Here is a 24,084-nt window from a genome sequence, read left to right as displayed (position 1 = left end):
CCCTGCTCTCCTGCTCGCACACCCCCTCTCCCGGAAAGCCGCTGACAGAGACTGTCACTTCACCGCAGTCCGATGGCTGACACAACAGCAACACAGCAACAGGAAGTGTGCCACCGTGACCTAGTTCGATCTGTGTTATTTCTGAAACACGTCAGTAGAATTACAACTGCGAGCATTTGTCTTTCTATATTAGCTGCAAAATTAGAAATCCTGCTAATTTGACGCAGGAAGGATGTTCAGGATACATTTACCAGGTTTATCTGATTTTGTCATTTGCTATCGTATGGACTATAGCCGAGGTTTTTGCTCTCCAGATCTAAATTTGTTGTCTAACCACTGTAAACAATACACATGCAATTCCAACTAATGCACTGCATTTCATTAACTATATTTCTCTGCCTCAGAATGTCTTGTTTTTATGCTTTTGGGGGTCTGTTCTTATTTTAGCCATTGTATTTATTTCACAATAAAAGTTTGTGGCTTGAAGGAATGTGATGTGAAAGCCAATTTCCTTCTAGAGCCAGTCCCAAATTGGCAAAAAATACCTTTATTCATAAGCGCTGCTCCCTCTGAATCCCATATTGTATTTATTATTTATGTTTTCTATTTAGTAAGTCTCTTTTACCTCTATATTTTTTCACTCTACATGGATCATAAGAAAAAAAACATACAAGTGACTCATAAAGTAAAAGCTTTCATTAACAAACAAGCCAGGCTGTGTTAATGGTTCTGTGTTCAGTTATACACTGGGTTTAAGTGGGTTAGAACAACAGCGTATCACTCTGCTCTCAGATTTTATGGACGCCAGCAAAATGTAGCTCATAATTGTAGAAAATTATATTTAGTTTTCAACAATATCATAAGTAAAGATCTGAAAAGTGTGGGGCACTTTTTTATGCAACCATCTTTAATGTGGTACCACAAAAAAAACAAGTGCCCTCATTCACAAGAAACAAAATTTATGATCTGTTTTGTCTAAATATGTTGAATTCCAGTAACTTAATGACTCACAAGTTTAAATTTGATGTAGCTGCTAAGATGTGTTGCACAAGCTGCAAATCTTACAAATCATGTATTTTCAATCCACATCTTTGTTTTAGAATCTAAAGTATTTCCACACACCATCCATTAATTCAACCCCCCACCAGGAGTTATCCTGCTGCTTCGCCTCTCGTCCTCTTCCCACTTTTCCTGACTTTTGAGAACAACATTTGACACCACATGTGGATGACGATGTTGTTTTTTATGATCACTTAGTGCCTAAATCAAAATTCTATGCTAGTTGTGATTACTTTCTCGGTTATGTGACATCAGGCCGATGTGGCACGTATATAAACTTTTGACCAACACCGTGTCTGCTGACGTGCTCGGGCATACAAACAAAATGCAGAAATCCAGCCTACAGATACACATTTTCAGGCACACACACCGTTAGGAAATTCACCTTTTCCCATAGTCAACATGTGTGAGGAAAAGTAGAGTGTGGGGGAAGGGCCTATCAAATGAAATGAAATGAATATGTATAAGATGGAGTTTAAAATACCGTCTTGTATTCAGCCCTGCATGCTCACCGAGCGTCTGTCACTCTGTCAGCATCAGGATATAATAAGGCGGCATTTCAATGACGCTCAGAACTCCGGAGGCTCTCACATCTAAGACACCTGTCCATATGCGCACATACCCTGAACTGCCTCCTCCAGCCGACTCCTGCTCCCTGTTTCTTTTTAGCGCACCCTCCCTTTTCCTCGGCTTCTTTTCCTCTGCCTTCAAACTGTACCACATCTTACTCTTTCTTTATGCTCTGCATGGCTCAGCTGAGAGATAGTAAAGTATTCTTTTTCTCTTCTTCTGCCATTTCTTCCTTTCTTTTTGTTTCTGTTCTGTTTGCAGATGCACACGGATTACCTTTTTTTTAACACCACAACACACACCTGTAGGGCACTGGGCCCTCCTGAATACTGCTGGGTGTGTGTGCCTGTGGTCATAGGTTAACACTCCTGCCAGCAAACCTTTTGGCCTTTGACTCCCGTCTCCCTGCAAACACACACATCAGTAGACATTTCTCAGGGATATACACAATGCACACAGGCACAAAAGGCTCATATTTTACCTTGCTCAAAAAGAAACAACAACAACAACAAAAACTTTCAGGCTGTTTATTGCAGCTTACCAAGGTACACTGAAACTGTTTTTCATCCCAGCCTCTAAATCTCACAATCCATCGCTTAACGCCACAGCGGACCCACATGTTTGATCCCTCTCATCTTTTAAATGTCATCTTGTAAAGTTTTGGTCGCTTTAATCATTCTTCGTCCTTATACGGAAGAAGACATCCCTTCCCTAAACAGCAAATCTGTTGATGGATGATTCAACCTAAAGATCAATGTCCATCCTGGGACCGGAGATCAGATGAATGTAAATGTCACAGATCTGCAAGATACTGGGAAAAGAAAGGAAAAAAAACAAACATGAATAACATTTTATTTTTCTGTAAAATAATCTGTATGGCTGTCAAGCAGTTTGAAAGTTTACCTGCAAATATAATATTTTTCTTTTTTTTCCCCTTCTGCTTCTAAATTTGTTGTGAGATGATTGAAATTAAATTAAGGAGAAAGACGGTTATTTTTTCCACACCTGGTAAAGACAATTAAAAATCCTTGAAATTAATTCATTTGTATTACAGCAACATAATCACACACAGAAAAAAAAAATCTATAAAACTCACTAAGAGAACTGCAGCGGAGGGTTGCTTGTCGGAGTCATCATTTTTAGAAGCAATCATTAAATGTTAGATACATGCCAACTGTTTTTCTTTGTGTAGAGTGAAACCAGAAAAAAGTATTTCTTGTTGTAGCTTTGCAAGCATAAACATATGGAGTTTACTAAACTCTACAGAGACTTTTGCCGAAACCATCTGCTAATGAGACAATGATTGAGCTTTTCTACAACAGTCCAGGTGGCTTTGAGGTACACAAAAGTGGAAATCAGTAATAAGGCACTTTCATACTGTTACTGTAAGCATGGTGAACAATCTGTTATGCTGTGGGCCTGTTATCTGTCTATAAGGCCTGCAGGAACTGTTTGCACGGAGACAAAACAGAACATTCACTGACTCTGCCAGTAAATTAAAAACAGATCCACACTGCACCTTTTTTATTGGGATAAGGGTTCAAAACAGTAGATCACCACACACTAACATACCTCTAGTCCATTTCTCTGTGCATCCAAACTACATGTTTTACTCATTTGCATTGTTCATTTTTTACCTTCTTAGTTTTTTTCACTTTATAAACATTAACCACTTTTTTCCCTGATTTTGGTCACTCACATGCAAGTAGACATGCCTTAAGTACAACCATTCAGATTGGCATTAAAATATTGCCAATGATCAGATCTCATTTGCCCCTTTTTGCATACAAATAACACATAGCCATAACCCTGGGCTGTTAACATTAGTGTTCAACATTAGAAACTACTGCTATTGTTCTGTGCTCAAAATACATTCAATCAGCTGCGCTGTATTATTCAAGGTTGAACACAGTTGGGGTTCACCTGGGTCGCTTTTTTTGTGTGCAGGCACTTAAGCTAAAAAAACAAACAAAAAAAACAAGTTAGTTCACCTTCAGAACTACCTAATAGTGTGCCCTTGAATCCTAACCCACTCAATACGGGTGTAGCAAATTAATTACATTGTGGGACTTAACAAAGCTCAGTGGCAACATGAAGACACTGAAATTTTTTACCCATAAACAGCAGTGCATGATGGCTTACTGTCAGCTCAACTTTGCATCTTTATTATGCACATAGCATTGTATAAAAGTGAGCATTTGACTGATGGCCATCTTGGGAATATTTTGCAGGACAACTGAGTGAAACAATCATTACAATACAGATCTTATTATTGAAATCATTTAACTTTGGATTGTTTTATGCAATAGTTGTTTAGTTGTTTTAAATTACCTGACAGTAATGTCAGATTTTACAACAGCTTTGTTTCTTAAAGAGGAGCCACATCAGGTTTGCGAGTGATTCCAGGATGCATTGCGTTCACACAATAATCTGACTGTGCTTAAATTGTCCCAGACCATGCCCAAGAAGTTCTGAGGAAAACCTTCATTTAAGTTCAGGTGTGATTGTTTTGGATAATATTACACGTTTTTTGTTTTGAGCTTCTGATTTATTACTGTCAACCTTTTTGAAATAACTACAGAGGAATCATTCTCTCATGTTGCTTTGTGTTGAACTCAGACGTCATGACCCAAATCACCCAAACTTACATAACGTCAGTCTTTTCCTCGTTTCCTTGGTGTGCCGCCACAAACAACACACACCTTGTCTCATATGCCTACAGTGAGAAAACTGCTCTCTGATTTGACCTTAACATATTGTACCTACTAACACATATTGTACACACATATCACATCGTATCATATTGCATTTTGTCAAGAAGTCATTCATGGTTATCAAGCCTGCTTTATATAACTAACCTCTTCAAGTTCAAGATGTTGCAGTCCATATTAAGCCTCAGCGTAATAAATGTGCAAATTATATGTACACTCACAGAGCCTGACATAACTAATAAATGCTTAAAAATGGAAATTTGACCTTATTTTCCTCCAACAGAACTCTAAATCTTCCACCCCGAAAAACAGCAGATGAAAACAGGAGATTATAAAATGAACACGCACAGGTGCGTTTTTGTCTGCGTATACATGATTTTAGTCAAACAAAACTCATTATTTAATGATACAATATGTTCACCAGCGCTTAAGGACTAAACATTTATTAGATATTTTCCTGTGGGAATGAGACAACTGAGTGTTTTCAGCGCGTGCTTAATCCCGGTTGACACACTCGGTTTTAAAAGTGTAAGTCAAAATAGATTTTATGTCCACTCATAAAAAAGCTAATTGTTCCACTCTGTCTCGAGTATTCATACCCCTTAGACCTTTTTATGGGTCACCATATTATTACCATTAACTTTATTTTATTGAGATTTTACGCTGTGGACCAGGGGGTTTCAAATCCAAGCCTCAAGTGCTGGTGTCCTGCAACGTTTAGTTTCATCTGCGCTTCAACTTAACTGAGTCAAATAATGAGATGATTAGCAGGACTCTGGAGATGTTCACTGTATTCTGAGGAGGTGATCCAGAAGGTTTGATTCAGGTGGGTTTGGACCAGGGACACATGTAAAGTTTCCTGACATCCACCCTCAAGGTCTGCTGTAGACCAACAAAAGTCTAGCCCAGGCGGTCAGCAACATTTTTCATTCAAAGAGACACATTTGACCTCGTTGCTACAAAATAAAACTCTCCTAGAGCCACATAAAAGGATTTACTACATCAAATGTTTTATTATGAAAGCTACCAAATTTAAACTTATAAATATAAATATTAGACTCTGCTTCAAAAGAATCTTTTTGTAAAAGAAGATTCCTTTTCAATAAATCCTCTATTGCAAAGGAAAAAAAATTATAATGATGAGCCTTTCCTATAAATATGGAAAGGCTAGCAGCATAGTTTGAAGCTAGTTACTTTCAAATGCCTGTTGCAGATATTATATGCAGATTTTGCATTGGAACTTACTGAAAAACTCCTAAAAGGACAATTTCTCATTGATCTATAAAAAGCCATATTTCCGTTTTGGTTTTGTAAGAGTCACAGTGGAGGGACCAAAGAGCCACAAGTGTTGCTGCAGGTTGCAGCTCTAAATCTGACCCATCAAAGTGATGTAGAGGAAAATTAAAGCTTGCTAAAATTTGTTCATCAAAAATTCTGAGAAGAGTGGTGGTGAGGGTTACTGTGTTTTAGGACAACTTCTAGTCTCCACAGTTTTACCCTTACAAAAGGCTAGCAAGAAAGCCTTTTTTTTTTTTTTTTAGAAATAAAAAAAGTTTTCTAATTTGCATAAAAGTGACGTGGAAAATGTGAAAGAAGATGCTCTTGTCAGTTGAGTAACTTTTTTTTTTTTTTTATCCAGTAAGTTAATTGCAATGCCTGGCATGAAACTAACTTTATATTATCTTGAAAATGTCAAATCCGTTGCAAAACGTGAAGGTGGCAGCAATATATGCTGAGTGGATACTTTTCATTTATCAGGGAAGTGGAAGCAGGTCAGAGTTGATGGGAAGGTGGGCAGAGAGAGATGCAGGACAATCCTGGAAGGAAAGTTGTAGATTCTGTAAAAGACTAGAGACTGGACCAGAGATCAATCTTCCAGCAGGACAACAGCCCCAAACAAACAACCAGAGCTGCTATAGGGTGGTTTAGATAAAAAGCTTTAGTAGAGACATCCTGGATCTGTGGTTGCGGTGTAGGCTGGTTTAATCATTTAAAATCCCTGTAGATTTCATAGACGTTGTAACATTAGTAGTTAATGTCAGTTTAATTTGTTTTAAGAACTAAATACTGTAGATTATTGATGATGAATATATGAATATTTGATCAAATGATTATTTCTGTGGGGAAGATATAAGACCCCAGAAGTTATGTTTGTCTGCTGCTATTACATTTAATTCTCAATGTAATTTTATTTCATAAAAACCTCTACCAGTTTTATTTGGATGAAATGAATAAGAATCCCAAGCATTTGAAAGGAAATCCGATTTTCCTTTAGCTTTCGTCGTCTACAGATAACATTCCAACAAAAATGTATCTATGGTTCGGCTTAATGTCATGGAAACATTAAAAGAGAAAGTGTTTATGTAGTTTAGTTCATGGCAGAGTTACGAGATCTCCTCCTCCCCCCACCGATTTTACACATTATCCTTCCTGTGTGTGTTTTAAAGACACTCAGACATGCTCACACACAATGCCAAATGCTTGTGTGGTCCATCAGCTGCTGGGCAGTGATGGCGTTGCCCCAGCGAGGCCCAGAAAGCTCATTAATCAAGCCGAGCAAGGAGTGGGTGGAAGGAGGATGCAGCGGTGGATTTCATTATCTTACTTCACAGCACTGCTAATCAGTACATTTATTGATGGTGACTATCCCCATTCACTGAAAGATTATAGTTTCTGTAATATGAGGGGGACAAAAAGACGTTCACTCATGCAGTTTATATTTAGACACACAAACTGTACATTTGCAATCTGTGCGAGTGAGCTGGCTCGGATTGATGCTTTCCAGGTAGAAGGAGAATCGTCTTATGTATGTTTTTATAATTAGATGCATACATGCACACGTGTACCCACCCCCACACACGCCTGCACACACACACACACCAATGCAAGCGCAGCACCTAGTGTCCTTGCAGGTGTCTGTAATAAAGAATGGTTTTGTTTCTTGCAGCTAACAGCAGGAAAAATGAAAAGTGGTATTTTTATGGGCATAAATGAAGAGGAAATATTTATATTGAAGTAAATTTGAAATATTCCAAGGTTTCCTCCAGAAAACCTGCTAAGCCAGGTGGTTGGGTGCCATGGCAGTCATTCAGCCAGCAGCCTGGCGTGTTTTACAGTTAATTTTTTTCTTTTTTTTAAATTAACAGGAAATTTTAAAATATCACTTGATAATCATGTATTAGTGAAAGATTGGAAGATTATTACCTGAACACCAACTATAAAGTCTTAAAAAATGCAAACATTTTAAAGAAACTTAAACAAATGCTTAGCCTGGTGGGGACACAAGTAAAGCCTGGTGGCCCGCCAGGCTTATAATACACTCTGGGAAACCCTGTATTCTGAACAAAAAATCCAATTATTACAGCATTTAAGCTTGTCCCAATAAGCAATTAGTAAATTAATCTCAAAATAAATTAAAATGAGCTTGATTCTGTTGATTAATATGTTTTCTTTTGTTTTTTGTTTTTTTTTACATTCATTTCATTTATTACATACATTTATTATTATATACAATTCATTTATGGTTTTGGTTGTAAGTGGTTCCGTCTTATTTACTGTTTTTTGGTTGTTGTGTTTTATATTGGATGTTTAAAATGTCTTTCAGTTCCTGTGTTAAGTGTCCTTTACAATATAAAAGTTTGTCTTCGGGAGAGCAAACTTGCATTACGAAGGACACGAGCAAAGAAATACTGCTGTCGTCCGATAGTGAAAGACGACAGCAAGTAGATGTCTGTCGTCTCCAGACATCTACTTGCTTTTCATTTAAAATATGTAAAAGGCTTTCTTTGTTGGGGCTGGACATGATCTATTATCTATGGTTGTTAAGCTACCCAGTAAAGTTATTTGAAATGTCATCAAATCAACAAACACTGTTTAAGACGAATCGAACAATGACGTCAGCTGTTGTGAGTTCAGTCACATAAAGGCAATCACATGAAGCTAGAAAGTCCATGCTCAAACATTAAAAAGCAAATACTTCTGAGTCATCTTTTATTTTATTTTTTTTCCAAAATTAAACCAATGTTAAGTATTTGTTCTGTGAGATCTTCTTTCTTTTCTTCTAGTCTGCTAAATAGAAGTTGTTCCCATTGCAGTTTGACCATTTTAATACATCCAGACGTAGCTGTTACCTTTTTGTTATGTTTGAAGTAGGGTTGCATGATGTCACACACATCGATGAGCCCACAGGGAGCTCAGCATTTTAACCAGACTCCTTCAGGTGCAAACTGGGGCCTGATTTTCAAATGGCTGCTCTCGCTGCTGAATCCAGGAAACTGCTCTAAAAATCATCACTTTAAACTCTGTTGAACCATCAGGGGCCCAACTTTTGATTCCACACAGTGGGAATAATTTTCCCCCAAAACTTTTAGTGACATTATGCGGACTGAATTTAAGCCGCTAAGAGAGTTTTATTGTTGGCTCGAGTGATTTTTTAAAATTTTATTTTATTTATTTATTTTTTTAAGCACCATCGAAGATCAAGGACAAACATACAAGAAAATGCCAGAGTGTGCAAAGACTGAAATACACAAGATTGTGCAGACGCTGCAAGACGTGCACAGGTGTGCATAAACTGCCGGGGTTATAAAAAATAGTGCATAAATACACAAACAACAACAACAAAAGAAGTTGGTAGAAGTTAGCAAAGTCAAGCTTGCTGCTGAAATGAAGGCGCTTTCTGTGATTAATCAAGCGGCACCGTCCGTGAGATATATATATATATATATTTTTTTTTTTGGTAGATGGGGGGATTGCAGCGGCTGAGGGAAGAGCGGAGAGAATTCCTGTTTGTCTTTTTCAGTCACCTGATTGCCACGCTTTTCCTTGATGGACGGCCAGCGACCTGTCAAGTAAAGCAAAAACTGGTGAAGCATTTCTTCGGGAGGATTGGGGCAAAGCAAAGGCGGACAAGGCTGCTACAATATGCTGCGGACTGAGGGAGGAGATGAGTTTTGCTGGAGAGACAAAGCTTGAGTGGAGCAGTAAGAACAAGGGAGGAGAAGGAAAAAAAAAACAGAAAACCCTCCTCCGATCCGTCTATCTTCTCCCCTCCTCCCCAGTGGTATTAATTAGCAGCAGCAGATGAGTGGAGAACAGAAGCCTGAAGGGAGAACAGGTTCATGTCAGGTTAGTGTATACTGTTGTTGGCCCCCCTCTCTGGTCTCCTGCCTTTCCCTTTATCCTCTCATTCCTCTCACGCGCACGCGCAAAAATTCACATATCATGAGATCTCACCCACAGAAGTATCAGCTCGCTCTCATCACTGCACACACACACCCCTCCCTCCCCCCCCACACACACCTACACACCCCCACACACCCCCACACACACACACACACTTAATAAGCAGAAGCCGCAGTAATTCCAGTGAGATCGGAGCTATAGTTTTACCACAGCTCCTCGCATATTCAAAGAACGCATTCAAACCCAGGTATCGCCCGAGACTGGAAAATCATTTAAGCGTCCAGCCTCACAATTACTGCAAATCATGGCTCCGGTATTGTATTTGCTTGCCAATTATCTGTGGCAGTTTGCGTTTTAGCGTCCCCTTTTCAAGTATATGTTTCAGATGTGTCCGGGAGACGAATCTAATTCAGTTTGCGACAGTCCAGCTGTTTGCATTTTGCTGCTGTAATTGCTTGGATTTCACCTTTGTGTCACTTGTCATTTTGCATCAAGCAAAAACACACGACTAAAATCTCTATACCAGCCGTGTCGTGTTAAAAGCAAATATGTAGTTTCTCAAATTTATAAGCTGATTAATTTATTTTATGTGGTCCTGTGTTGCTTGTGTTTGTAAGAGCTTTATCTGTGTATGTGCTTTTCGTGGCCTGGTATTACATTGCATAATCATAAACTATGCCTTTTTCATTGCAATTAGATGCGCAGCATAAGAAGACTCATTTGACCTTGCAGTGCTCTCTGACTCAGCTCCATCAGAAGTGTTTAATACCCACATTGTCTCGAAATACAGCAGTAAATCGTGCTTTAGTACTCTGCACTCTGATGCTCATTAGCATGTATCCTTATACTCTAATGCTGCCTTTAAACTGTTGGGTTTTCTTTGATCAACTTACCTTTCTAATAAAGCAAATAACGTTTTTTTTTCTTTGCAGTCTCGTTAGATTTCATTAATTGATATTTTGATTACTTAGAAAAAGAATAAAATGAGAAACACTGGAAGATGTGAGGTTCAATTAAAAAAACCAAACAAAAAAATAACAATAACTTTTATACCGACTCCAGAAAATTGTTTAAACTGTCCAAATATTTTTGACTTTAATATTCTGGCTTGTTTTTGTCGACTGCAGAAAGCAATCAAATTATAAATGACATAGGGGTTTTCAAATAGCTGTTTGTTTGGACTCTGCAGTAATAAATTTGATAATGAAAATGCTCAAATTGGGTTAGCGAAACTCCCTGATTGAATAATGGCAGCCTATATTGCTCCACTTTGAGTGCAGCCAAGATGGTTTAAGGTGGGAAATAATGATGGAAACAATCATGATCGGGATCTTAGGCCCCGCAGGCTGCTATCTTGGACGTTTTTGAAGGTCCTGAGTTGAGAAAACAAGCACGTTTGCCAAAGAATTCTTGATTTCAAATCTTTCTTGTTGATCTGTACAAAATAAGCAAGAAATATGACAGCATAAAAAATAGGACAAATTAAGACTCTTGAACAAGTCAAAGAAACTATGTGCTATGAGCTCATAGTTGCTATGAGCAACTATGAGTTTTGGTAGAATCACCAAAACTCTAAAATCACAAAGTTATCATCACTAAAAAGCAGTAATTCGATGTTTATTTACCACTTAACTTGTCTTTTATTTCTTTTCTCTCTTTCTTCCTGCAGAATTCTATCCGACACAACTTGTCATTGAACAAGTGTTTTCTCAAAGTGCCTCGCTCCAAAGACGACCCTGGGAAAGTAAGTATGTTCAGACCAGCATGACGTGACTTAAAAGGTTCTGTTGAATTCGGCTCATTGTATAATGGAAAAAAGAAAAAGAAGTACATTTTGGCAAATGATCTTAAATGTGGTACAAACAGGGCTCGGTTTGGAGAAATAAATTCAATTACATTCAATTCAGTTTACAGACAATGAAAAACATGTGTAATTTCAAGACACTTTTTTAAAAGACAATTCCAATTTACTATGTATAATTTGATCAGTGCAATCATTCAGCCAGATTTAAATTCAGGCTCATATTTGATGTTCTAATTTATTACTTTGGGTCGCAATTAATTTCTATAAAGAGCAAAACCAGAGAGATAATGAAACATTAATTATTGTAGGTAATGCACAATTGGAAAGTAGTAGAAAGTGGCAGAGTGGAGACAATCGGCCAGTATGTTCTCCAGTGTCCGTGGCCCATATCATCATAGCTATAGAAAGTTGCAGAGGATTTTCATAAGCCACTCTAACTGAAAACTTTGTCAAAAAGAAAGCTTTGAACCTTGTTTGCCTCACAAAGAAAACTGAGTTAGTTGGACAGGAGACCAGCCTGATAACTAAAAAAAACAGCTTAACATTCTACTTTTAGAAGTTCTTGGAACCATCGGTACTCTGTCTGAAACATATGGAAGAATCAGACCTGTGATATTTATGATGGCCCTAATTAAACAAGAGCTTTATGTGGAGGTTTTTTCCAATTTAGTCAAGTCGATAAGGAGGGAAAAGTAGAATGGAGTATGTTCAAATATAATATACTGTATATACTGAAGTACTGAGGGACAGTAAAGGTTATATTTATTGCATTGTATTCGAAATTTTGAACTTTTTCTGAGTAGAAAACTATTTTCCGACCATCCATCCAAATCTGGACTACGATTTGAAATTTCTGAAACGAATCCATACCAAATTATTTGATTTATTCATTAAAATTTGCTTAAACAAAAGTGAGAACTCTGGAAATTTGATGCGAATGAATATGGAATTTTGACTTTGGGGGAAAAAATGGACAGCGACCCCGAAGAAATTTCTGCACAGGGTATTCCTATGTAAAATTCATTTTACATAGGAATACCCACACACACGTGCACCCCCACGCACCCACGCACACCCCCCCGCACGCATGCCCACACGCACACACATGCCCTGTGCACTTTAAAGCAGTTTGTGACTCCATAACCAGCTGTGGTGAATGCCTAATGCGGTTTTCTCTGTGTTCTGCTTCTCCTCCAATATTGATTCTGCCGAGTAATAATGTGGCACAGAGAGTAATGAATAATAAGTATATGTAGGTACACACCTTCATATCCAAGGCCTTTCATGCATCTGTTATGCTTTATTAGAGTTCTCTTCTCTGCCTTTTCTCTCCTGGACACAATCACAGGAAGCTTTAGATATGTTTCACGCCTGGCGCTGCTGCCCCTGCTGCTCCTCCTGTTGTGGTTACAAGGCAGACTTTGTCTTTTTTTTTTTTTTTTTTTTTACCACAGCCACTTCTGCAGCGCCAGTTTGATAACAACAATTTGTCAAGTCCTTGTTTGTGCTGAATCGAAAGACTTGGGCTCAGATGGGGGGCGAGGGGAGGAGAGTATGTAATTAAGGTTGATCACTGAAGCTTGCCTTTACATTATTTTTTAATAAACGCTCAAATGTTCAAACTTCCACTCTTCACAGGATTAATGCAAGAGCTGACCTACAACTTTTATAGAAAGAGAGAGAAGAAAAAACTAAAAAAGCCAAAACTTTTCAATGAACTCTCAAAACTCTGCTCATTTCGTTTGGGGGAGGAAGGCTGGTGGAAGGAGTTTCTTCTGACTGTGGGGATTTTGGAGCCATTGAAAAATGAATTAGGGGGGAAGAAGCTTTAAATAATTCAGAGGAAATCCTTCAGCTTGAGTGGAGGCCTATAGTCTGGAAAGACACAAAGAGAGTGGCTCCCCTCCTGATTAGCCTGACTTGGACCTGAGCAGCACCTTAATTTACTACCAAGATCGAAGCGGTCGATACCTTGGCACCGGGAATGGAGGGTAGGGGGTGTGTGTGAGGGGGTCATCTGTGTGTGGAGAAGTTGAATGTACATGTTCTGCTTGAAGCCGCAGAGAGAGGGGTGAAGCTAAATCATGAATGTGCTAACGTTAATTGGCTGTGTACAGCTCAGTGATGTGGGACTGAGAGACAAGGGGAGGAGAAGAGGAAAGAAATATGGGGGCGGCGGGGAGGGTGGGGGCGGGTTGAAGCTGAGCTGCGTCTGTGGCCAAGAAGAACCTCTTAGATTCATCGTACAACTTTAGCTCTCCTTCGGAAGGAGGAGGAAATATGTTGCACAAACTAAAACCAGGAGGAAATTAAGGACCTGTGAAACGGCTATTGGCAAAATATTATCCCTCATTGCACAGTTAAGATAAGATATTGACATGCTTTAGAAAAACAAAAACAGTATTTCTCTCTAAATCTTTCACGTTTTAGGTAAGTTCAAATCAACAAAATTATTTCTGCGTGCTAAGTACCAGAATAATGAGAGGGAGAACTTTTTAGAAGTTTTGTAACTTTCTGTCCAGAAAATTCAAAAGGATGTAAACAGTTCAAGGAAGTCGAGATGATGATGTCATGGCTTTGTAGGCTTTTGATGGGCTAACTTACAAAATTTGAGGTTGGGTCCCAACTGTGGTTGTATTTCGATCCGCAACTCAAATGTTGCAATGTTCGTCTTTTCAAACAATCTGTTTCAAGTGTAAAGACCATAAGATATTTATACCGTTTATGGGGAAGACAGATTCTGGATGTGTTTTGGTACAAAATGTTCCTATCAACCCCAAAACAATAAGAAAAGATCTTGTGAAGATGTGAAGAGGAAAATGAGTCTTGTGCTGATGGAAGTCACACGAAAAAGATCATTACTCAGAAAGCCACATAAAATCCAAATTTATATTTTGCAAATGCACAGGGGAGCATCGTGTGGTTTAATGAAGCTGAAATTGAATTGTTTGATTACATTTGACGATTGTGACATTTTAAGGGGAAATTGAAAGCTTGCGAGTCCAAGAACATAAACCCAGCTAAGCAACGTCTCAGCCAAAACAGATAAAGCTTGGTAGCAAATGGATAATTACCCAAAGCATACCGCCAAAGACTGTGAATTTAGAACAACAAACTTAACATTTCAAGAGGCCATCACAAAGACCTGAGGTCAGTCTTGTCGAAAATTAGACTTGGATCAGGCCTGGTTGAAGAATACCCAATAACTTTGGGGAAAAAAGTTAGAGAAAATTGTACTAAATTCAAACGATATGTATGTAAACTCCTAAAGTTAAAGAAAGTGATAGTCTCATATTATTCTGGCTATCAAATTGTGGTAAAACACACTCAAATAAGAGTTTTCAACCATAAATGTTAATTTAACAGTAATGTTTTAATGTTGTGTCTTAAAAGCGTGTGAGTGAATTTTATGTGGAAAAATGTGGCCGTAAAAAATCAAGAGCAGGGAACTGTGCTCGAAAGAGAAGCAGATGCTTTAGATTTATTTAAAATAGATGGGAACATTATCTAAAGATGTGCAACTAATGAAGGAAATTTAAAGTTGTGCAAATAACAACACAGGCATTTAAAAGGGTGATTTCTTTTCTTTTTCTTTTTTCTTCCGGAGAGATGTGGCTAGAAATTTCCTGGGTACCACATCAGGATAATTTTCAGCTTGATTGGCCATGATTGGTTTCAACTTTTTCTCTGTCTCTGAAGGCACTATATACAGTAAACTGAGTATGACACAACTTTGGTTAACTTTTTCTGTAAAAGTACTTGAAGAGAAATCTCAAACAGCCAAAATCAGTGTCGGTGGGTTGAGTGCCATAATCCACAACACTTCGCTTTAAAAATATGATCAGAGTACCTGAGAATTCTGCTCCTTTACCAAAAAATGTTGAACAGAAGAAGAAAATAAAACCATGCCTCACATATGAACAGCATGTAAAAGTGACGGATGAAAAGCTGAAGTTTGATTAAACTTTACACATCTTCATAAAGGCTAAAATTGTACTGTGGTCATGGGTTAAAAGTCACATTTTAGAAGTACTTTCTCCTGAACAGAGTGACAGACTGACATATTGGTCTTTAATGTGGCAAAAAAGCTGCTTTATTATTATTATTATTATTATTATTATTATTATTATTAAGCTGTTGGTAGTGACCAAAACAGAGAGATTGGGAGTAAAACATTTCAAAATGATATCTTCTGCGGTGATGCTTCTGGTCAGAATGCCTACAAGCAGAAATGCATTAACTACCGTTCTTGGGAAGAAGCCTCATAGAAAACGAGGACTAGTTGGGGACGTTATATCTCATGGCCGCTTTGGGAATAGCTCAGCTTTGGTTGCACTCACAATGCAGGCGCTTAAAATGCCACTTCCACCCTAAAACATATATGTTTTATAACTTAATATTAGATATCTGCTGATAAAGCCTATCTGCTTCCCCAATGCGACTACTGTCTGCAGCTGCAGAATACTCCCAACTACTTATAAATAATTCACATGACCCCAAATATAATCTACTGACAGAATAGTGAGTGAAAATCCTGTTCTTAGCTGGAAGAAGCATCCCTCTCCAGATTTCCATAGACTTCTCTTGCTTTAAATGAGAAAGTAAAAAGGTAATAATGAAAGTTTTACCTGAAGTCTAAAGGCTTGTAAAGACCTGAACGCTGACCTGTGTGTTTTTTTTTTTTTTTTTGTGATTACTTTTCAGGGCTCCTACTGGGCGATAGACACCAACCCTAAAGAGGACTCGGTGCCCAGCAGGCCGAAGAAGAGACCACGTTCTGGGGAACGGGTACGATTTTACCAATCTTCCAGAATCTTTAGTTTGTTGCCACAGAGAACAATTCCTGGGAATACATTCAAAACACTCGGTGAGGGCACATGAGGACAACAAAAGATAAACTCTTGTGATGCTGCTGCAGAGATATTTAGACAGATTTTAAAAAAGGAAAATTTTTTTAAAAATTCCAAGCAGCAAAACTAGAAGCGCAGCTACCGTTCTAAACGGTTTGGCTTATATTGACCCCTTCATGTGGGCAGAAATCTAAAAACCCCACTTGGTTATGGAAAAAAAACTCACTGGCTTCATGTGTGGTTCATTTAAACTGAACCAAATCATAGTCATGATTAAACAACGCTGTGCACATATGTGCTCCCTGATGTTCACCAGAGGCTCGTCGGGCGCATTCTTCAGCATCTCACAGGAGGAGCAGGAAAGAAAAGTTACATGGAAGATGAGAGAATGCAGGCGCAGGAATGAAGATTGGTTTTGAAAACACTGATTGACAGCAGAGGAGGCTATAAATATACGTAGCCCAGCATCGGCTCGGCGGAATGCGGCTGGGTGTTCAGTCATTAACCCTGCAGATCTGAATACAAAAGCGGTGCCGGGGTAGCTCCGCCATGAGTTGCAGGTCTCGTACAAACCTTTTATACAATCCTCTGTTGTTTTTGCTCTGTGTGCAACAAACTGTGCATGAAGTTTCGGTTTCTTCAGTACTTAGTTTGCATACTCATAAGCAATTAGATGTTTTTTAAAAAGCATTGAGACCAAAGAGACAGCTTCTAGTACATATAAAAAAAACTAGAATATTGTGTAAAAGTGAAATATTTACTGTCAGCCATCTCAGAAAGTGAAACTCATATATTATATTGAATCATCCCACTTAGAGTGACGGTTATAGATAATGAAAACCTAAAATGTTGTAAAAAAACTTGTGGTGTCACACCCTCATCAGCTAATTAACTCAAAACACCTGGTTCTTCAGTCGCTCACTGTTTTTGGGATAGAAAGCTACACAATCATTGGAAAAACTGCTGACTTGACGGATGTCCAGAAGACAGCCATCAACGTCAGTCACAGGGAGGGTGAGCCACAGAAGGTCGTTGCTGAAGAAGCTGGTTGTTTACAGAGTTCTGTATCTAAACATATTCACAAAACATGTAGTGAAAGGAAGAAGTGTGCTTGGAAAAGATGCACCAGCAATGGGAAAAACTGCAGCCTTAAGAGGAATATCAAATCAAATTCATTCCAGAAGAGCCACCACACACAGACGAATACTAGACACGGACTACAAATGTCACATTCCCTGTATGAAGCCACTCTTGAACCAGAGACAAATTCTTACCTGAGTTTCAGACAAAAGGAACTGGACTTTTGCGCAATGGTACAGAGTCCTGTTTTCAGATGACAGTAAATTCTGCATTTCATTTGGAAATCAAGATCCCAGGGTTTTGAAAATGAGAAGAGATGAACAGAATCCATCTTGCTTGATGTCCAGTATGAAGTTTGAAATAGTCAGTGAGGGTTGAGGTGCCAAGTTGTCTGCTGGTCTTGGTGCACTGTGTTTCTAAAGTCTACAATCAATGCAATTGTCTGCCTGGAAATTTTGGAGCTTTTTATGCTTCCCTCTGCTGACCAGCTGTATTATCCTTTATTTTCCAGCAGGACTTTGTATTTGCTCACACTGCCAAAGCCACCAAAAAATGGTTTATTGACCAGGTTGTTCCTGTTCTTGATTGGCCAGCAAACTTCCCTGATCTTTAACCCTCTAAAAAAAAATCTATGGGCTGTTGTTGTTAAGAAGAAGATGAGACACAACGTCCAACAAGGAAGCAATCTGGTCTTCCATTGCCTCTACACAGTGCCACAGGCTGATCGCCTCTGTGCCATGGTGCATTGATGCAGTAATTCATCCAAGAGGAACCGCAACCAAGTATTGAGTTCATAGAAATGTACATACCTTTCACTAGTCTGACATTTATGCTTGAAACATCCATTTTTGATTGGTGTAATGCAATATTTCTAATCTTATGAGACACTGAATGTTCAGGTTTTCTTTACCTGAAAGCCATAACACATGAAATGTTTAACTCTATGTGTAATGAATGTCTCCAGATCTGTAAAAATTTATTTTCAACAAAAGATTAACCAGACATCAAAGTGCAAACAGTTTTTATCAATATTGAGCAGGAGTGGTTCATGTCTGTGTGTGTTGAAGGACAGAAGGAATGCATGACTCAAAGCTTTACCAAACTCTACCTAACACTCACAATACGCCTCTCAGCAACTCCCATGCAGTTCAAATGGTTAATGATTGGAATATAGTGGTTTCAATTGGTTTATAATGTATAAAAATGTATGGTTCTGATCTTCCGAAAACTTCACACTGTTTACACGTGTGCTCAAGTCACCAGCTATTCCCTTGCGTATGATTTACATCAAAACCTCTAATTTCCAGGAGCTCCAGCTTCACTGTGCAGATAATTCTCTTGTTTTTATTCCACTAGACTCCAGCGAGATTTTCTGAACGTACACCTGACCATGTTGTGACGTACAAGTTGTTCATCACTGTTGCCTTTCTACCTATTATCCAACATCTCTTGTCACTGCTTGTTGGAACATAATCATTATCTCCCCGTTTTCCTGCCACTCTCCTCTCTACCTCCTGGTCCATGCCGCTGCCTCACCCTCTCCCCCGTCCCCCCATTCAGTCTTGGGAAAAGCTCAGGCAGGCGTGGAGCAGCAAAGTGCACAATCACCGTTGCTCACTTGGGGAAGACTGGAGAGAGAGAGAGAGAGAGAGAGAGAGAGAGAAAGTGTTGCCTGAAAAGAAGCAAGAGAGAAGTTTGGAAGGAAGAATGCAGAAAAGAGAAACAGACGTCAAGGTAGACAGAATGTTGAGGAAAAATCGGAGCTACGAGGAGGGGAAAAGAAGTAAAGAAGAGCTGGAGGAGGAGGGAGGAGAGAGTATTCCGGGCTTGTGTTCCAGTTAATTACCACAGTAGGCCCTGGGGCTGCCGTTAGACATATTTTCTTCACCAACGATTTTTTTTTTTATTACAAACATTAATTAATTCAGAGCCTTGTCATCTCGTCTTACATGGATGGGCCCTTCGACCCCTTTTCTCGTGCCTCACTTGCACCGCTGGCAGACACACCGTGGGCTGTCACATGGGCTAAGGAGAAAATGGGAGGTTACAAGTGCGGAGATTTATGCTGGCATTACTGTCTGAGGGTGGGGGGGGAGGTGGACTAAATATGTCTTTGTGTTTTTATTGGGGGGTGTTTAGTTGCACCTGGGCTGTGTGCTTGTAAAGAGTTTTAAGTTGGCAGCGAGGCTAAACGTCAGCCTCATAAATCCATTGTGCTGTTAGCCGCGTAGCTGCGGTGAGGATATTTACGGCCCTTTCATTTCATGTATACCTCTCCGTCTGCCTGTCTGTCACCGCTCAATTATCTACCTATTCTTTCTGTCTTCCCGCTTTCTTCCACCAGCCCCATTTTTTTTTTTACTCTCCCCCTCGTCTCCTCTTTGTTGGTATTTTTCTAAGAGCTTCCGTCGGGGGAGCCGGCAACCCGTTTGTCTGGGAGTTTATCATAAATTAAAGATTGCATTGTTACCAACCAATCCTCTTACTATAAGCAGTTTGGGAAGTCAGCCAAGCCAGCCTTGAACCTTAAAAGAAGTCAAACAAGGAGAAAAAAAACACATATTTTCTTCTTTTTTTTTTTTTTTTTTTTACATTTTTGGGGCATCAGTGTTGCCCCGAATCAATCCATGAGTAGCTTCTTGTATCTCATTGAGCTGTGCCCCTGCTTCGGCTCGCAGAGAAGACGGCGGCAAATGAAACGCTGCGGAATACGCCTGAAATGTGTAAATAATTCATGAGGAAGGCTTGATACATCTTACCAAGTGCAAGTGATGTGTCCACTTTCCAGTCTGACTAAGTGTCCGGCAATTTACGCGAAGCGCGCGCCGACTTGTTCACGCGGTTCTCAGCCCGGAGCGTCGGGGTGAATCAGGGGAGGCTCGTAAAAGAATCATGAACTTGAGGCGGACAGAAATTTCTTCATAACCTTTGTCACATTTAATTTCTCATCTCATTGCCAAAATCCTCTGGGTATCCCCAATCAGTGCGAGCCAGATTTAGAATTCTAGTGAATCTAAATGAGGAGAAAAGGCTCTCAGGAATTCAGGAAGTGCTACATTATGGGCTGCACTCTGCTGGATTTATTTATTTTTTTGCCACAGGAATTTGTCCAGGCTCACTTATTAGTACATGTTAGTTATAATTGACAGTAAGTATGTATTAAGTTAGTATATATTAAGTTTGTGTATCATTTGTGCACATACATGTATGTGCACAGTATATATGTGTTTTAAGCTTTTTCATGTTTTGTCATGTTACAAACACAAACCCCAGTTTATGTCATTGAGGTTTTATATGAAAAATAAATAATTGTGCAGTGAAGGATTAATGATACAAAGGTCTTCTTCTTCTTCTCTTTTTTTTTTTTTTACATACAACTCTGCTAAATGTGACATGCATTTGTATTTAGCCCCCTTTAATTTGATACCCTTTAGTAAAATCTAGTGTAAATAACTGATTAAAGATGTTGCCTTATTCTTAAACAGTGTCCATGGGAAGATTAACTTTGCTTAAAGTGTTTAATATCAAATTGTCTTACTTGTGACATTCCTTATACTATCTACATGTTATTAATTCAGGCCGGTACGTACTTTAAAATGTAATATTGTCGTTAGTTGTGATATGGATATAAGAAAATATTGCTTAAAATGTAACACACAGTAGAGATAAATGGAGTAATGTATGTTTTCATGTAAAATAAAGTGTATTTAGTGATTCTAGTGACAGTAAAAGAGTGCTTCATCGCAACTACAAGAATCTTACTAATCATGCATCTATATGAGTATTACCTGTTGGTTTAAAAGATCTGTAAAAACATAAGCACAGTGGAAATATTTGCAAACATAATGTGAAAAACTCTCTGGTTTATCTCAAAGAAACAAAAAAGCAACAAAGTCTTTGTTTATTTGCCTTTATATTTGACCATTTCCACATGTTGTGTTCCAATTCACCGATCTATGTTAGTATATTGAGCTTTTTCCTTATATTATATGTTTTTGGCTTTCGTTGTGCCACAAACAGCAGGCATTTACAGCAGAATAAACAAATACCAGATAAATACATTTAATTATTTGTATTCGAACATTCATAGGTACTTATAAACAATGTTTAAAGATTTTGTGCAGGACTTTTGGAAGACGTTGTTCTGCTGCTGAGGAAATAAATGTGTTCTTAAATTGCACAGTACTTAATTAATCCTTAAAGAGAAGATATTTACAGAGTAATATTATAAACTTAATGTGAAGGGCCCAGACTGACTGTTAGTTGAGCAGAGTGTACAAAACAGTTTTAGTTTTTGCAATATCCAAAAATGTTTTTCTTGACCATATTCTGTTACTGAATGAATGAATGCAAGTTTATTTCAATACTTCAGAGTACAAAAAAATATTTTAATTGTATAATAAATTATCTTTAATAATAACCTAAATGAAAAATAAACTTGATTTAATTTCCCTTTTGGGTTAATAAAGTATTTTTGATTTTGAATTGAGTTGAATTGTCATGTGGACATCTGTAATAAATATGCCATTGGCTAACAAATGACTTACATAAATGAGTACGACTTCTGAAGAAATATTACAACAATATGTCTGTTTAAATTCATTGAATCTAACCAATAGATTTTAAATACAGTATACCACAACCTAATGTGACATGGCTTCATCTTTAATCTTATTTAACATATTTCTTATGTATGCTTTTAAACTGTAGGATATTATTTATTTGTTTAAGTTGAACATCTAATTTGTTCCATAATTTCACTCCACAGATTGAGACACTCGTATATTCCACTATTAAAAATGACACATGTACTTTAGATATTTGACAGGACTTGAGAAAAATGTTTCTTTGAAACATAAACACAGATTACATAGAGTAACTTGGGTGTATAGAAAACACTCTGAGGTAACTTATTATATACCAATATAATTATGCATTTCCTCTTCAGCTTGGGCTATAAAGTCTAATAATATCTGTGTCTGTTGTCATTTGCACTTCCTTGAAGGCATCAACCCCTTACAGCCTGGAGTCAGAGTCCCTGAGAATGGACTGCATCATGTCAGGAGGCGCATCTCCGACTCTGGCCATCAGTGCAGCAAATAACAAGGTAGGACATCAGTCCAGATTTAAGGAGAGGGATTGGTTTTGTTGTTGCAAGACAATCAGTTATGAATAATTGTGGAAAACATTCTTAAAATGCCCTGCATGCTACTGATTTAGGTTCCTGTCTAAACTAAGAAATCAGTTTTACTTTTGCTCAAAGAAAGCTTTCACTGTACATTGGTCAATGCTCAGGTTTTCTAGTAATTTAAAACAATAAATATTTACCACTTCCTGTTCCTCACTCTTTATTTTCAAACTTCATGTCTTTTTCAGGTTATTAATTATCTTTTTTTTTTTTTTTTTTTAAAGATTTGTAGTATAAAAATCAGATTTTTAGATTGACATTAAATAGATCAAACTTCCCCATTTTTAACTAAAATAAAAAGCTGAAAAAGCTGAGATGAGGATGTCGTGTCTTACTAGCCCTTTGATCGCTCAATTCAACACATACGGGTTAATTTTAAGCCCAGCTGTGGCTCTATTTTAAAGAAACACATCAAACACATTGACATCTTGTGTGATGTGGTGGAAGAAATAACAGAAATCAGTCTAGAGAGAGAATTGTGGACTTTAGGTTTGTTTCGTCCTTTGGGTAAAATTTTCAAATGCTGTGTTCATCCGTTCAAACATTTATAAGCAAATTAAAATGTAAATAAGCAAATGTAAATAGTGTGGGATTGTACAGCCATCATATAGTTCAGGAAGGAGACAAATTCCTTGTCTGTGTTTTGGAATGACGTGTTCAAATCAACCTCACCGCAAAAGCAAAATACCTTTGGATAACATTCTGATTGGCTGAAGCCTGGAACACCAGTGAACCATCTACAAGGTTTAAAAGGCCACTGAGCAAGGAAGAAGGCATTACTTCAGCTACATACTGTAAAAAGTCAACTCAGAAAAGCATGCTTAAAAATAAACCTTAATTAGAGTAGACATGTCTTATAAACTGATGAAAGTCACATTTATTGAACATTTAGAGAAAAGTCCCGAGGACCCTATGGAGGAGGCAGCATCAAGAGTATATAAACCTCTAACTTTGGAGAACATATTAAACATTTAGTAAAAGTTTATTTGCCTATTATTTTGGCATTAAGCAAATAAAAGGTAAATTGAGTTACTGAAATTGGGAGAAAAAATTATCAGATTAAATGTTAGATGATAAAAGCAGACTGTGTTTTTTTTTTTACACATTGTGTGTATATTTGATTGACAGCACTAAGGCCCTCCTCCTGGCTCTGATTGGTTGTTTCTGACTGAGCAGTGTATTTCTGCAGATGGCAGTCAGACCTGAGGGAGATGGCGGAGCAGCTCGGTTTTTTCACAGATGATCTGTCTCATATCATACTGTGAAATCATAGTGACGGTTTCTAAGAAATATGTAAAAAACTTCTTTTTTTTTTTTTAATTAGAGTTACCTACTGGGAATCAAACATATTGATTGACACTCAAAATAAATGTCCAGTTTATTAGATATTTCATTCGAGGAAGCAACAAGAACACCTTGATTGGCAGTTATTTTAATATTGATAGTAGCTGTTTCTGAGCAGTCTTAATCAACACAGAAAACGTTTTTTTTGTTGTTTTTTTTAAAGATGTACTTCTCACAATATACATACGTTCAACATGTCAGCTTCCACTCACTGTATTACTCCAGCAGAAGCTCAAACACATCTCTTTTAAGACATCACTTTACATTTTGGTGGCAGCTCCTCCATGGGCTGCC

At 38.1% G+C, this 24,084-nt stretch overlaps 1 protein-coding gene across 1 annotated transcript in view; it reads left to right on the top strand.

The window, feature by feature from the left end:
* LOC114148132 (forkhead box protein J3-like) overlaps window positions 1-24,084 on the top strand; it is a 95,565-nt gene that overhangs the window by 44,894 nt on the left and 26,587 nt on the right. Inside the window, exons 4-6 of the mRNA XM_028023137.1 lie at window positions 11,194-11,268; window positions 16,033-16,116; window positions 22,264-22,365. Of these exons, the coding sequence (XP_027878938.1) occupies window positions 11,194-11,268; window positions 16,033-16,116; window positions 22,264-22,365 (261 nt within the window). The remainder of the gene's footprint in view (window positions 1-11,193; window positions 11,269-16,032; window positions 16,117-22,263; window positions 22,366-24,084) is intronic.

This window comes from Xiphophorus couchianus, chromosome 1 (assembly GCF_001444195.1).
Source record: "Xiphophorus couchianus chromosome 1, X_couchianus-1.0, whole genome shotgun sequence".
Lineage (NCBI taxonomy): Eukaryota > Metazoa > Chordata > Actinopteri > Cyprinodontiformes > Poeciliidae > Xiphophorus > Xiphophorus couchianus.
The sequence above is the reverse complement of the archived record's forward strand: the minus strand, read 5'-3'. Positions and strand labels throughout refer to the sequence as shown.